Consider the following 14,501-nt stretch of genomic DNA (forward strand, 5'->3'; position numbering starts at 1 on the left):
TTTAATAACAATTTTATTTATTTCTGTGAAAGCTCTTAATGACCATTTAAAAATTACAAGCCTGGGTGTGGTGGCTCACGCCTATAATTCCAGCACTTTGGGAGGCTGAGGCAGGAGGATTGTTTGAGCTCAGGAGTTTAAGACCAGCCTGAGCAACATAGTGAGACTTCATCTCGAGGAATTAAAAAAAATTAGCCAGGTATGGTGGCACATGCTTGTAGTCCTAGCTACTCGGGAGGCTGAGGCAGGAGGATCGCTTAAGCCTGGGAGGCTACAGTGAGCCATAATCGTGCCACTGCATTCCAGCCTGGGTGACAGAGTGAGACCCTGTCTCAAAGAAAAAAAAAATACATGTAACCATTCTGTCTGTACTTATTACCGTAAGGGAGACAATGAAGAGTAAGAGCATCATTATTTATATTTTTGTGGTTAAGTACATTTGGGATATGCAAACTTAGGTTATTTTTTAATAGCAGTCCCTCTTTTTATTTTGAGATCCTTTAATATACTAATGTACATTGTGGATCTTGCTATCTTCCAAGAGAAGATAGCGTATGGTGTTCTAAAAGTTAATATGAATATAGAACCCATTTTCCTACGGAGGTAATTTATTAAGGAACATGACTTTGGACGTGCAGCTTTATGAGAAAATAAATTAAACCTTTTTGCACTAACTTTACTAAATTGGGCTTTTGTGCTAGAATTTAGGAGATGCTGAAGATGTTAGTTTTATTACTGTCTGATTCATATGTATAAATATTATTTAAATTGAGTAATTAAATTGTATTCTAACAGAGCCCAGTGAACTTTCTGTTTTATTTTTTGTTACAAACAGACTTCTTGATTAGAATTACCAGAATTCTAAAGTATATCTGTGCATTTTGAAATACAGATGTTCAGATGCTTTAATTAGTTCTTTATATAATTAATTATATAGATTAATATAATTAATTTAATGTTTCCTATTGAAGAATAGAGTGACATCAGAAATCTCAGATGTAGAACAATCACCAAATCAGTAATAATATATTTGATTGTGTCTGTAATCCAGCACTTTGGGAGGCTGAGGCGGGCAGATTACCTGAGCTCAGGAGTTCAAGATCAGCCTGGGCAACATGGTAAAACCCGTCTCTACAAGAAATATAAAAATTAGCCGGGCGTGGTGGTGCATGACTTAGTCCCAGCTACTTAGGGGGCTGAGGCGGGAGGATTGCTTGAACCCAGGCTGTAGTGAGCCATGTTCGCACCACTGCTCTCCAGTCTGGGTGACAGAGTGAGACTCCATCTCTTAAAAAAAAAAGTGTGTGTGTGTATATATATATATATATATATTTGATTTTAAAATACAGCATACTTACGTATTTCCAGTTTATTTCTTGAGTCTGCCTCTCACCTGCCAGTGTTCATCCATCTGTGCTCAGGATTGAATGTAGCTCATTCAGGCTTAATCCTCTTTTGTATAGAAAAGTATATAGCCCTTATTTTTTCTATTCATTGTGGATGCTAGTCTATCTGAGAGAGCCTTATGGCAAAAATGAGGAGGAACAAAAGGGAAGGACACAAACCTTTATTAGACATAAAAAGCACTTGGAAGTTTTTTTACCCTTGTAATGTATCTGCATGTGGAAGTGGGGAAATTGAAACACTTATGCTTACATTCTGGTGAATTAACTGATCCAAAGCAGTAGAGAGTGTTTGTTGTTTTTTACTTTTCCTCATTTGAGTTCAAAGAGCTTTGCAAATTATCAGATCTTCTGCAATAAGTTGCTAAAGCTGTTTCTCCCAATCCTATAGAACAGAAAACAAATTAAGTTTTTACTAGGATTTGTTTCTATTGCTACACTAATATAAAAGGTTGGCAAGGCCATGTACGGTGGCTCATGCCTGTAATCCTAGCACTTTGGGAGGCCAGGGCGGACAGATCACGATGTCAGGAGATCGAGACCATCTGGCTAATATGGTGAAACCCTGTCTCTACTAAAAATACAAAAAATTGGCTGGGTGTGGTAGCAGGCGCCTATAGTCCCAGCTACTTGGGAGACTGAGGCAGGAGAATTGCTTGAACCTGGGAGGCAGAGGTTGCAGTGAGCCGAGATCGTGCCACTGCACTCCAGCCTGGGCGACAGAGCAAGACTCCATCTCAAAAAAAAAAAGAAAAAAAAAAAAAGATTGGCAAATCAAGGCTCTGACCAATGTATATGGCAATCGAGGCTCTGCCAATGTGTATGACAGAGATTACTACTTACTGCTGTAATCTAAAATACAGAAGTGTTTTTAGTACTCCTTTTAGAAGCAGCTTTTCATACAGAGTATATTTATCTACAAATTAGTGTCCATTTAAATGAATAATGTGTAATCAGAAAGTCTGCTAATCATGCCTCTCATATTTTTCTCGTTTTCAACGTATGGTTTCAATATCTTATTTTTTCAGTTGGCCGTAAACCAAAGACCCAGCAATCACCAATTTCCAATGGGTCTCCTGAGTTAGGTATAAAGAAGAAACCGAGAGAAGGAAAAGGTAATGTGGGGAGGGTTGCTTTGGAAGTGAGATGATTTTTTTTCAGTTAGGTGACATTTTTGCATTTGTAAGAAAATTATTTCTAGTACATGCACATATGAGAATACTGTCGTTGGTAATAGTTCTTAATAAGGGATGTATCAGCATCATGGGGGGAGCTTTTTCAAAATACCTTTGCCTAGTTCCTACACCACAGAGATTGTGTAGCCATAGTTATATCATGGGGGATATAGGGACTTTTGGAAGAGTCCTAAGGAAGTCTGATACATATTCTCCTTAACCATTGACTTAGGGGATATGTGTATGTATAATAGCACCCATCCTCATATATAGGTACCCATAATTCAAAGGGGTTTACAACTAAGCCTTGTTTCTAATAGATAATTTCTTTCTTTTATTATTTTTGTGAGACAGTGTCTTGCTGTGTTGCCCAGGCTGGTGTGTGGTGGTGTGAACATGGCTTACTGCAGCCTTGACCTCTTGGGCTTAAGCAATCTTCCTGCCTCGCCTTCTGAATTGCTGGGACCACAGGCGCATGCCACTCTCCCTGGCTAATTTTTTTTTTATTTTTAATTTTTTTTAGTTTTTTGTAGAGATGAGGTCTTACTATGTCACCCAGGCAGGTCTTAAACTCCTAGGCTCAAGTGATCCTTCCGCCTCAGCCTCTGAAAGTGCTGGAACTACAGGCATGAGCCACCGCACCTAGCCTGATACATAACTTCTTTTTTTTTTTTTTTTTTTTTTGAGACGGAGTCTCTCTCTGTCGCCCAGGGTGGAGCGCAATGGCCGGATCTCAGCTCACTGGAAGCTCCCCTCCCGGGTTCATGCCATTCTCCTGCCTCAGCCTCTTACAGGCGCCTGCCACCACGCCCAGCTAGTTTTTTGTATTTTTTTAGTAGAGACGGGGTTTCACCGTGTTAGCCAGGATGGTCTCGATCTCCTGACCTCGTGATCCGCCCGTCTCGGCCTCCCAAAGTGCTGGGATTACAGGCTTGAGCCACCACGCTCGGCCCTCATAACTTCTTAACTGTTTAGAAGCAATGCAAGAATTCAAGGCGAGCTAAATTTTAATTTTCCAGTCAACAAATTTCAGTCACATTAGTTACAATTCAGAACAAAACCATGCTTATTTGCTTATTTATTGACTTACTTTTACAGACAGGGCTGGAATGCAGTGGCGTGATGGTAGCTCACTGCAGCCTTGTACTACTCTGCTTATAGCCTCCCAAGTAGCTGGGACTACATGCACACACCACCGCACCCAGCTAATTTTTTTTATTTGTTTTTTTAAGAGATGGGGTCTCATGCTTTGTTGCCCAGGCAGGTCTCGAACTCCTGGCTTCAAGAGATCCTCCAGCCTCACACTCCCAGAGTGCTGAGATTATAAGCATGAGCCACTGCCCCTTGTCTATTTTTGCTTTAGAATTCGTGTATCCTGATTAAAGATAAAAACAGCACCAAATCTCCCCCATTCTGTGCTTTCTTAATTTGTCGAATAAGATGATTTCAAGTGACATTTCTTTTTAATATTATTTTTATTACTTTTTTATTACCTTTTTTTAAATTTTATTTTAAAATCTTCTGTAGAAACAGGATGTCCCTATTTTGCCCTGGCCTCAAGCGATCCTCCCATATTGGCCTCCCAAAATGTTGGGATTATAGGCATGAGCCACCACACCTGGCCTTTAATTTTATTGTCACTCAGATTCTGACAGATAAAGTGTCATTTCAGTAGTGGTTTTAGATGTGTTCTGTCTGCCAGTCTGATAACCAAAAATTTATCACTTTCATGAATAAGTGTTTTCAGACCAATATTCAATAGTTGGATAAATTTTACATTAATGTATTTAAATTTATTCTGTCCTTATCAGGTGGTTTGACTTAATAATTTTAAATAATTAAAACAGAAATTAGTTAAAAAAAATTGTCTCCAGTAAGCCTTCCAAGAAATTTGGTATTTCGATAGGCCAAAAAAAAACAACAAAAAAGTGACATTGAACACTTATTCAGGAACTGGTGACCCAGTTTGGGGGAGGCTTAGGATACTTTTCTTACCTCCTTGTTTGTCTTTGGTTGTTGTACACTTCTAACATCTTAGGTTTCCTCTTTTAATTTATATTGAAAACTTTAAAAGTTAACATAGCAGTAAATATTAGAAAACTAAACTATAAATATACAGTTATTATTATCTTTTAAATAATTCTTATCCTCAGTGGTATCACTTATACTCGAACATCTTTTGCTTAAGACTGGAGAAAAAGTCTGTGACCAGTTTTTACCAATTTAAATCATATCTCATTACAATTTCAGTCTTGTATTAAGTTTGAGGCAGTGTGTTATAATGTAATTAATTAAAGCTATTACAGTCAAACCTATATTCAAAATCCAGCCAGTGTTTTTTCTTTTGTAAAATTATGATAATAATGTTTGTCATAGGCAAATTCCTTGTTACCTGGTAAAGAAAGCTTCTCTTTCTGAATCCTGTTTTCCCTAAAATCAGAAATAGAATTTTTAATAATTTTTTTCTTTAGAGATAGGGTCTCACTCTTGTCACCCAGGCTGGAATACAGTGACATGATCATGACTCACTGCAGCCTCAACCTCCCAGGCTCAAGTATTCTTCTGCCTCAGCCTCAAGTAGCTAGGACCACAGGCACATACCACCATGTCTGGCTAATTTTAAAATTTTTTGTAGAGACGGGTCCCCCTATGTTGCCTAGGCTATTCTCATACTCCTAGGCTCAAGTGATCCTTCAGCCTTGGCCTCCTTAGAATTGTTCATTTTAACTTGGGGATGGCAACGTGGGTGCAGTGAGTATTTAAAGATAATCTGAGGGGTTTTGATGAATTTAATTCAAAACATGGAAACATTCAGATATCTTATGTGCAAGGCATTGTCTATATTATACAAAAATTTCTTCCAGATAAAATCTTTACTCACACTTACTACTATGTGAACAAAATAAAAATGCCCCAGCTACACATTTTTATGTAACTGAAGATTATACATGGTTTATTTTAATAGTTTTTAGGTAGTGATGCTGATGTAATAGAATCCTAGAGATACAAATGTAACATTGTGAAGTTGAAAGTCAGCTTTTTTTTTTTTTTTTGAGATGGATTTTAGCTCTTGTTGCCCAGCCTGGAGTGCAATGGCGCAATCTCAGTTCACCACAACCTCTGCCTCCTGGGGTCAAGCGATTCTGCTGCCTCAGCCTCCCGAGTAGCTGGGATTACAGGCATGTGGCACCACACCTGGCTAATTTTTATATTTTTAGTAGAGATGGGGTTTCTCCATGTTGGTCAGGCTGGTCTCAAACTCCCGACCTCAGGTGATCCGCCCACCTTGGCCTCCCAAAGTGCTGGATTACAGGTGAGAGTCACCACGCCTGGCCGAAGGTCAGCTTTTTTAGGTCAACAGATGCATAATGGGCTCAACTGTGCGTTATTAATGAATTTACTGGATTTTCAGGGAAAGCCACAGTGAAAGTGAAATGCCAGAGAAAAAACATCAGTATTTTGATTGAAGGTGTTGGGGTAGTGGTGGCCGTTTCGGGACTCTATTCTCTTCTTCTTTTTTTCTTGAGATGGAGTCTCGTTCTGTTGCTCAGGCTGGAGTGCAGTGGCGTGATCTTTGCTCACTGCAACATCCGCCTCCCGGGTTCAAGTGATTCTCCTGCCTGTGCCTCGCAAGGAGCTGGGATTACAGGCACCTGCCATCATGTCTGGCTAATTTTTGTATTTTTGTAGAGATAGGGTTTCACCATGTTGGCCAGGCTGGTCATGAACTCCTGACCTCAGGTGATCTGCCCACCTTGGCCTCCCAAAGTGCTGGGATTACAGGCGTGAGCCACCGTGCCCAGCCTTCTGTTCTTCTATTAATAAGAACTTGGCATCTGGAAGTTATGAAGGGAATAAAATAAAAACAACCTGAAAAGCCTCTTGTCATGACTGCTGCCCACTACTCTCCCCTCCTTAATAAGGGAAAAAAGAGTGTGATACTTTCTTCCTTTTGGGATTAATTTTTTTATTTTACTTACCCAGATTCCTTTTCGTTCTTTTATGCACATCCTAGCCATCTTCCAAGACTTCATGATGGCCTCTCAGTCCACTTTATTTTCACTCCTGGAATCCCACAGACATTATTTTCTATGATTACTTGGGATATAGTTAATTATGCATTGCTTTGTGATAGACCTTATATTGTTTCAAATTGTTATTTATTTCTTGCACTGTTGTTTAACTTGTCATCTACTTTCTTTTCCCTTCTCAACTAAATTATAAATTCCTTGAGGCAGGGACCAGGTTTTAAATTCATCTCCTTAAGCATGATGTGTGATGAATAAGCATTTTGTTCTGCAGAAATATTCTAATATTTCCTCATTTTAAAATTTTTCTAGCAGTGTGATCCAGAGCTAATGTTATAGTTAACATTTGATGAATACTTGACTAGTTTTAGGGAATTACCATATTTTTCCATTTTAGGACCTCAGATTTTTTTTTTTTTTTTGAGACAGAGTCTCGCTCTGTCGCCCGGGCTGGAGTGCAGTGGCCGGATCTCAGCTCACTGCAAGCTCCGCCTCCCGGGTTCACGCCATTCTCCTGCCTCAGCCTCCCGAGTAGCTGGGACTACAGGCGCCCGCCACCTCGCCCGGCTAATTTTTTTGTAGTTTTAGTAGAGACGGGGTTTCACCGTGTTAGCCAGGATGGTCTCGATCTCCCGACCTCGTGATCCGCCCATCTCGGCCTCCCAAAGTGCTGGGATTACAGGCTTGAGCCACCGCGCCCGGCCCTCAGATTTTAAGATATAAGTATAGACAATGAAATCCTTTAAATATTATCTTCCGTCTACTGGGTGTAATCAGTAGAAAGTGATTAGAAATTTTTTTTTAAATCTGTTTTTAGAGGCAGTAATGTTCTTTTTTTTTTTCTTTTTCCTGAGACAGAGTTTCACTCTGTCACCCAGGCTGGAGTACAGTAGTGCGATCTCAGCTCACTGTAACCTCTGCTTCCTGGGTTCAAGCGATTCTCATGCCTCAGCCTCCCAAGTAACTGGGATTACAGGTGCACGCCACCATGCTCAGCTAATTTTTATACTTTTAATAGAGATGGGGTTTCACCATGTTAGCCAGGCTGGTCTCGAACTCCTGACCTCAGGTGATACGCCCGCCTCCCAGTCTCCCAAAGTGCTGGGATTACAGGTGTGAGCCACCACATCCAGCCAACAGTAAAGTTCTTTGCTATCAAGTCTTAATTGACTGGTAGTACAGAGGAAAATGATAAGAAAATGCTTAAAGGGTTGAGGGTAGTTTGCACTTATAATATATATACCTCAGAGTTCATGCCTGGTGAATCAAAGAAAAGTAAGTTTCTTACAAAAAGATCCTAGGTCTGATGCCTAAAAGTTTTACACATTTCATTGCATTTTGCTTGCCTATCCAACAAAATTACTAAGTACCTTTTGATGAATTTTGATCATGGAATTTAGGCTTATCATATGATAAACAAAGGTGTAAACAAATTTATTTTATTCAGAGTTTAAATCTGTATAAACTAATAAACTTGATTCTGTTTAATTCAGGTTAACTTTGCCTAAGCAATTATGCCTTTGCCTTTACTGAACTCAAAATCTAGGATAGGGTGATATGTAATGTACAAACGCCAGAATCTGTATTTTAGCATCGTAACTGTAAGCATACGTAGGGGATACCATTTTTTAAAAGTAGAAACAGGCTGGACGCAGTGGCTCACACCTGTAATCCCAGAATTTGGGGAGCCTAGGCGGGCGGATCACCTGAGGTCAGGAGTTCAAGACCAGCCTGGCAAACATGGTGAAACCCTGTCTCTACTAAAAATACAAAAATCAGCTCGGTGTGGTGGAATGTGTCTGTAATCCGAGCTACTCGGGAGGCTGAGGCAGGAGAATTGCTTGAACCTGGGAGGTGGAGGTTGCAGCGAGCCGACATTGTGCCACTGCACTCCAGCCTAGATGACAGAGCAAGTCTCCGTCTCCAAAAAAAAAAAATGTAGAAACAAGTATATTCAGGATTTTTAAGTTACGATGAAGGACACTTTATTTGCTTTTAATTATGTATTTAATTATGTTAATGAATTTGTAATCAATGTCTGTCATTGTTTTTAAAGGAAACACAACCTATTTGTGGGAGTTTCTTTTAGATCTACTTCAAGATAAAAATACTTGTCCCAGGTATATTAAATGGACTCAGAGAGAAAAAGGCATATTCAAGCTGGTGGATTCAAAGGCTGTCTCTAAGCTTTGGGGAAAGCATAAGAACAAACCAGACATGAACTATGAAACCATGGGACGAGCTTTGAGGTAAAAATGCAAATGAGCTAATATTCACACAAAATTTATGTATTTCTTTATATTGTCTATTAGCTGTTTAAAGAGAAGCTGGAAATCCTTTACAACTTTTAACTTTGGGGGATATTCTAGAGGAGCATCTTAGATTTGGAAGTAGATGGGGAGATAGGAGTTTAGTCTACATGCTTATAATTTTAACATAATTGGAAAATTCATTTTTGCAGAAAATGTGCTTTTGTACTTAGGACTATTTCTTTTTTTTTTCTTTTTTTTTTTTTGAGACGGAGTCTCGCTGTGTTGCCCAGGCTGGAGTGCGGTGGCGCAATTCGGCTCACTGCAAGCTCCGCCTCCCGGGTTCACGCCATTCTCCCGCCTCAGCCTCCGAGTAGCTGGGACTACAGGCGCCCGCCACCTCGCCCGGCTAGTTTTTTGTATTTTTTAGTAGAGACGGGGTTTCACCATGTTAGCCAGGATGGTCTCGATCTCCTGACCTCGTGATCCACCCGCCTCGGCCTCCCAAAGTGCTGGGATTACAGGCTTGAGCCACCGCGCCCGGCCAGGACTATTTCTTAATAGAAATTGTGAAGTTGTAGGCTTAAAAAAAATTAAGCCTAAACAAATTATGGTTCCTAAAGTTAATTTGTATTTTAGTTTTTAGGAGTTTGTCATAAATGGATTTATGTTGATAGGAAAATTTAAGTTTTATCAGTTTGGCTGGGCATGGTGGCTCATGCCTATAATCCCAGCACTTTGGGAGGCTGAGGCAGGCGGATCACTTGAGGTCAGGAATTTAAGACCAGCCTGGCCAACGTGGGGAAACCCCATCTCTACTAAAAATACAAAAATTAGTCGGGTGTGGTGGTGCTCGCCTGTAATCCCAGCTATTCAGGAGGCTGAGGTAAGAGAATCGCTTGAACCCAGGAAGCAGAGGTTGCAGTGAGCCAAGATTGTGCCACTGCACTCCAGCCTGGGCGACAGAACGAGACTCCGTCTCAAAAAAAAAAAAAAAAAAAAGAATTACCAGTTTGATAAACCCACAAAATTCTTTCATTGGAAAGTACATGGCTTCTTCTAATTAAAGGTGTTTTTAAGTGAACACATGGTTTATGTGACAGTATTCGCAAATGTCTACTAAGTTTAAGTGTGGCTTAGATAATTTTTCCAGTAATATCAGTTTGTTTTTATAACCTATGTAAATCAGAAAAGAATTTCTATCAGTGTCAGTATAGTAAAATACTCAATGGTAAGGTAAATTATTTCTTTTAAGAAAACGAATGAACTTTCAGCTACTTTATAGATCTTAAGTTTGTAGGACCTTGGCGCCAGGTTCCAACCTGATTCCTACCCTAAATTTGTAACCTTTTGAGCAGTCTAGGCAGTAAGAGTTTGTTTTTTTCTCATCTGTTATTAGGGATAAGGGAATGTTTCTATTAGTATGCACTGTACATAGTGTTTTTGGTGGGGGTAGAGTGGGGTGGAGAAATAATATACTTGATTCATTTGGTACATTTTCCCCTTACAGATACTACTACCAAAGGGGAATTCTTGCAAAGGTTGAAGGACAGAGGCTTGTATATCAGTTCAAGGATATGCCCAAAAACATAGTGGTCATAGATGATGACAAAAGTGAAACCTGTAATGAAGATTTAGCAGGAGCTACTGATGAAAAATCATTAGAACGAGTGTCACTGTCTGCAGAAAGTCTCCTGAAAGCAGCATCGTCTGTTCGCAGTGGAAAAAATTCATCCCCTATAAACTGCTCCAGAGCAGAGAAGGGTGTCGCTAGAGTTGTGAATATCACTTCCCCTGGGCACGATGCTTCATCCAGGTCTCCTACTACCAATGCATCTGTGTCAGCAACAGCAGCTCCAAGGTAAGTGAGGCAAACCATTAGTTATAATGTATTTACTTTTTTAAAAAGTCTCCTTGGTGAAAGCGAAATGTCCCTTTGCTTAATATTAGTGTTCTAAGAACCCAGTGTTGTCAGGACTTTGAAAAGTGCTTGATATTTTAATTATATTTTTTATTGTTGTTAAAGTAGATGTCTTGCTGGGTTCAGTGGCTCACGCCTATAATCCTAGCACTTTGGGAGGCCAAGGCAGGAGGATTGCTTGAGGACAGGAGGTCAACACAAGCTTTGGCAACATAGACCTCCTCTCTATAAAATAAAAATAAAAAATTGCTGAGCATGGTGTCACATACCTGTAGTCCTAACTACTTAGGAAGCTAAGGCAGAAGAATCACTTGAGCTTAGGATTTGGAGGTTGTAGTAAGCTAAGATTGCACCACTGTACTCCAGCCTAGGCAGCAGACCGAGACCTTATCTCAAACAACAACAACAACAAAAAAAGTAGATGTCTTAAATTACCTGAATTGGTTTTTATGGTTTTATAGATGGAGCTTAATGTAGGCTTTAGTTTTTAAAATATATTTGTGTCATGGTATGTTTGTGTCAGACATCAGGAATTGCCAGTATCTCTGTAAAATTTGGGAGCACTAGTTTTACACATTTTGGATTTGTATTCATCTTTTACTCAGGAGACCTATTTTCTCATTTGGCATTAAATATAATCAGCTTTTTTCTTTCTAATGTACTAGGACAGTTCGTGTGGCAATGCAGGTACCTGTTGTAATGACATCATTGGGTCAGAAAATTTCAACTGTGGCAGTTCAGTCAGTTAATGCAGGTGCACCATTAATAACCAGCACTAGTCCAACAACAGCGACCTCTCCAAAGGTAGTCATTCAGACAATCCCTACTGTGATGCCAGCTTCTACTGAAAATGGAGACAAAATCACCATGCAGCCTGCCAAAATTATTACCATCCCAGCTACACAGCTTGCACAGTGTCAACTGCAGACAAAGTCAAATCTGACTGGATCAGGAAGCATTAACATTGTTGGAACCCCATTGGCTGTGAGAGCACTTACCCCTGTTTCAATAGCTCATGGTACACCTGTAATGAGACTATCAATGCCTACTCAGCAGGCATCTGGCCAGACTCCTCCTCGAGTTATCAGTGCAGTCATAAAGGGGCCAGAGGTTAAATCGGAAGCAGTGGCAAAAAAGCAAGAACATGATGTGAAAACTTTGCAGCTAGTAGAAGAAAAACCGGCAGATGGAAATAAGACAGTGACCCACGTAGTGGTTGTCAGTGCGCCTTCAGCTATTGCCCTTCCTGTAACTATGAAAACAGAAGGACTAGTGACATGTGAGAAATAAAATAGCAGCTCCACCGTGGACTTCAGGCTGTTAGTGGCAGTACTGACATAAACATTTGCAAGGGAAGTCATCAAGAAAAGTCAAAGAAGACTTTAAAACATTTTTAATGCATATACGAAAACAATCAGACTTACTGGAAATAAATTACCTATCCCATGTTTCAGTGGGAAATGAACTACATATTGAGATGCTGACAGAAAACTGCCTCTTACAGTAGGAAACAACTGAACCCATCAATAAGAAAAAGGATTGAAAGGGACCAAGCAGCTCACTACGATATCAAGTTACACTAAGACTTGGAACACTAACATTCTGTAAGAGGTTATATAGTTTTCAGTGGGAGGGGTTGGGATGGGTGATCTTATTGTTACATATAGCAATTTTTGATGCATTTTATATGCATACCAGCAATTATTACTGTGTTCGCACAGTTCTCACTTAACTGGTGCTATGTGAAGACTCTGCTAATATAGGTATTTTAGAATGTGAATTGAAGAATGGATCCCAAAAACTTCAGAAAGAGGATAGCAAAAAAAGATCTAGTGCGATTTTTTATATATATATATATACACACACACATATATATATATCATATAGCTTAAGCTGATTTAAAACAAAGGCCTTAGACTAATTTTCGGTTTTCTTTCTTGAAATAAGCTAATGGCTTGTTTGTGTAAAGCTTTTTTATTAAAAGAAAAATTTTAAAAATCTTGTACCTAGCACAGTATTGTTATAGAATTTACATGTAACATTTTATATGGTAGTTTAAGTCTGTCAGTTTCTTAATTGTGGACAGATTAACATTTGGCTCTGGCCTTTTGCTGTAACATGCCTGTGTCACTCAGCCCTGGCATTTGTGCAGACATATCATTTTCAGTTCTGCTGTCACTTGGAAGTTCAGGCTCAGCATGAATTTTTGTCAGGTAGCTCTAATACCTGGAGTTTTCTTTCTTTCTTTCTTTCTTTTTCAGTTGAAGTTTATGAGGGAAATACCAGTGTTCAGATTTGAACTATAATAGTTTGTATATTCAACATTTGAAGTATATTCTATTTTGTTGTACTCTTGTTTCAAAGTGTATTCAAGTAGGTTTTCTGAAATATAGAAATGAAATTTATCTTCTGTTTTGGTCTCTGGTGATATTTTTAACAATATTTAAAAGCCAGCATAGACATGTTTTAGTTAAGAAGTGATAAAATATCTCTATTTCTCCTTCCCAACTACTGCATGAAGAAATTCTACTTCTGTTTTGTTCCATTATATTAATATTTGGCAAATACCTGCATGTTGCCAGTTTCTTTCTAGTTGTAATGATGAACTATAATGTTCTGCTTAACATAATGAATTTAGTATTTTAGTTGTCTGCACTTAAAGAATTTATATTTATAAAACACTTCAAACCATTTGTTTCACAATCAGACCTTTTGTGGATAAAAAGAACAATTACTCTTCTAGTCCTTTTACAGATTAGGAAGTTAAGGTATCTGAAGGATTATATAAACTATGTAATTTCACTACTGTCTGTCACTACATATCTTAATGCTCTTTTCTTTTTTTTTTTTTTTTTTTTTTTTTTTTTTTTTTTTTTTTTTTTGAGGCGGAATCGCTGTGTCTCCCAGGCTGGAGTGCGGTGGTGATCTCGGCTCACTCACAGCTCCGCCTCCCGGGTTCCACGCCATTCTCCACGCCTCAGCCTCCCAAGTAGCTGGACTACAGGCGCCAGCCACCAGCCCGGCTAGTTTTTGTATTTTAGTAGAGATGGGGGTTTCACCATGTTAGCCAGGATGATCTCCTGACCTCGTGATCCACCCGCCTCGGCCTCCCAAAGTGCTGGGATTACAGTCTTGAGCCACCGCGCCCGGCCGCTCTTTTCTACTACTAAGAAAAGGTATCTATTTTTACATCTTTTAGAAATTTAGATGAAATCATACTTAATATTTTTTGTCTTTTATTTGTGCATTTGATCACATACTACTTAGGTCAGAGATTGTTTATAACAATTCCCTTTGTAATCTGTTAAACTTTTCCATAAATGTGTTGATGATACTTTTATACAAAAGCTCAAAGAAAAACTCACTTGATTCTTTTCCCATTTGGGAGTTACTCTCAAATTCTACCTCCTTTTAAAACATTTCCAAAATATTTCAGGTTTGAAAATTGATATTAAGTGCTTTGGCACTTAAGTGTATTATCTTGTTTATTGCACTGTGACTTCATTTGTTTAGTCATGTCTTCCGTAATGGTCATTTAGAGCAACAATTATTTTATGCTATACCTACCCCTCTCCCCAAGTGCTAAGCATATTAGACACTCGGGTCAGACATTTATTGATTTTGGGAACATTTGCTGAGAATGTAAGTCACATGCTTAAAAACTTTCCTTCTATGCTGGATTCTTAATCGGTTCTAACAGGGTTAAACCAGGGCTATCTAGCTAC

At 39.1% G+C, this 14,501-nt stretch overlaps 1 protein-coding gene across 18 annotated transcripts in view; it reads left to right on the top strand.

The window, feature by feature from the left end:
- Positions 1–13,181, top strand: part of ELF2 (E74 like ETS transcription factor 2) — a 125,525-nt gene extending 112,344 nt beyond the window's left edge. For 14 of the 18 annotated variants that reach the window (XM_009207576.3, XM_003899199.4, XM_009207577.4 and 11 more), the window contains 4 exons: positions 2,432–2,518; positions 8,663–8,855; positions 10,366–10,716; positions 11,442–13,181. In XM_009207576.3, coding sequence (XP_009205840.1) covers positions 2,432–2,518; positions 8,663–8,855; positions 10,366–10,716; positions 11,442–12,066 — 1,256 coding nt within the window. In that variant the 3' untranslated portion in view covers positions 12,067–13,181. The remainder of the gene's footprint in view (positions 1–2,431; positions 2,519–8,662; positions 8,856–10,365; positions 10,717–11,441) is intronic. The other 4 variants (XM_009207579.3, XM_031664260.1, XM_009207581.3 and 1 more) reach the window with 1 other exon arrangement.
- Positions 13,182–14,501: the final 1,320 nt, after the last annotated feature.

Source organism: Papio anubis, chromosome 3 (genome assembly GCF_008728515.1).
Source record: "Papio anubis isolate 15944 chromosome 3, Panubis1.0, whole genome shotgun sequence".
Lineage (NCBI taxonomy): Eukaryota > Metazoa > Chordata > Mammalia > Primates > Cercopithecidae > Papio > Papio anubis.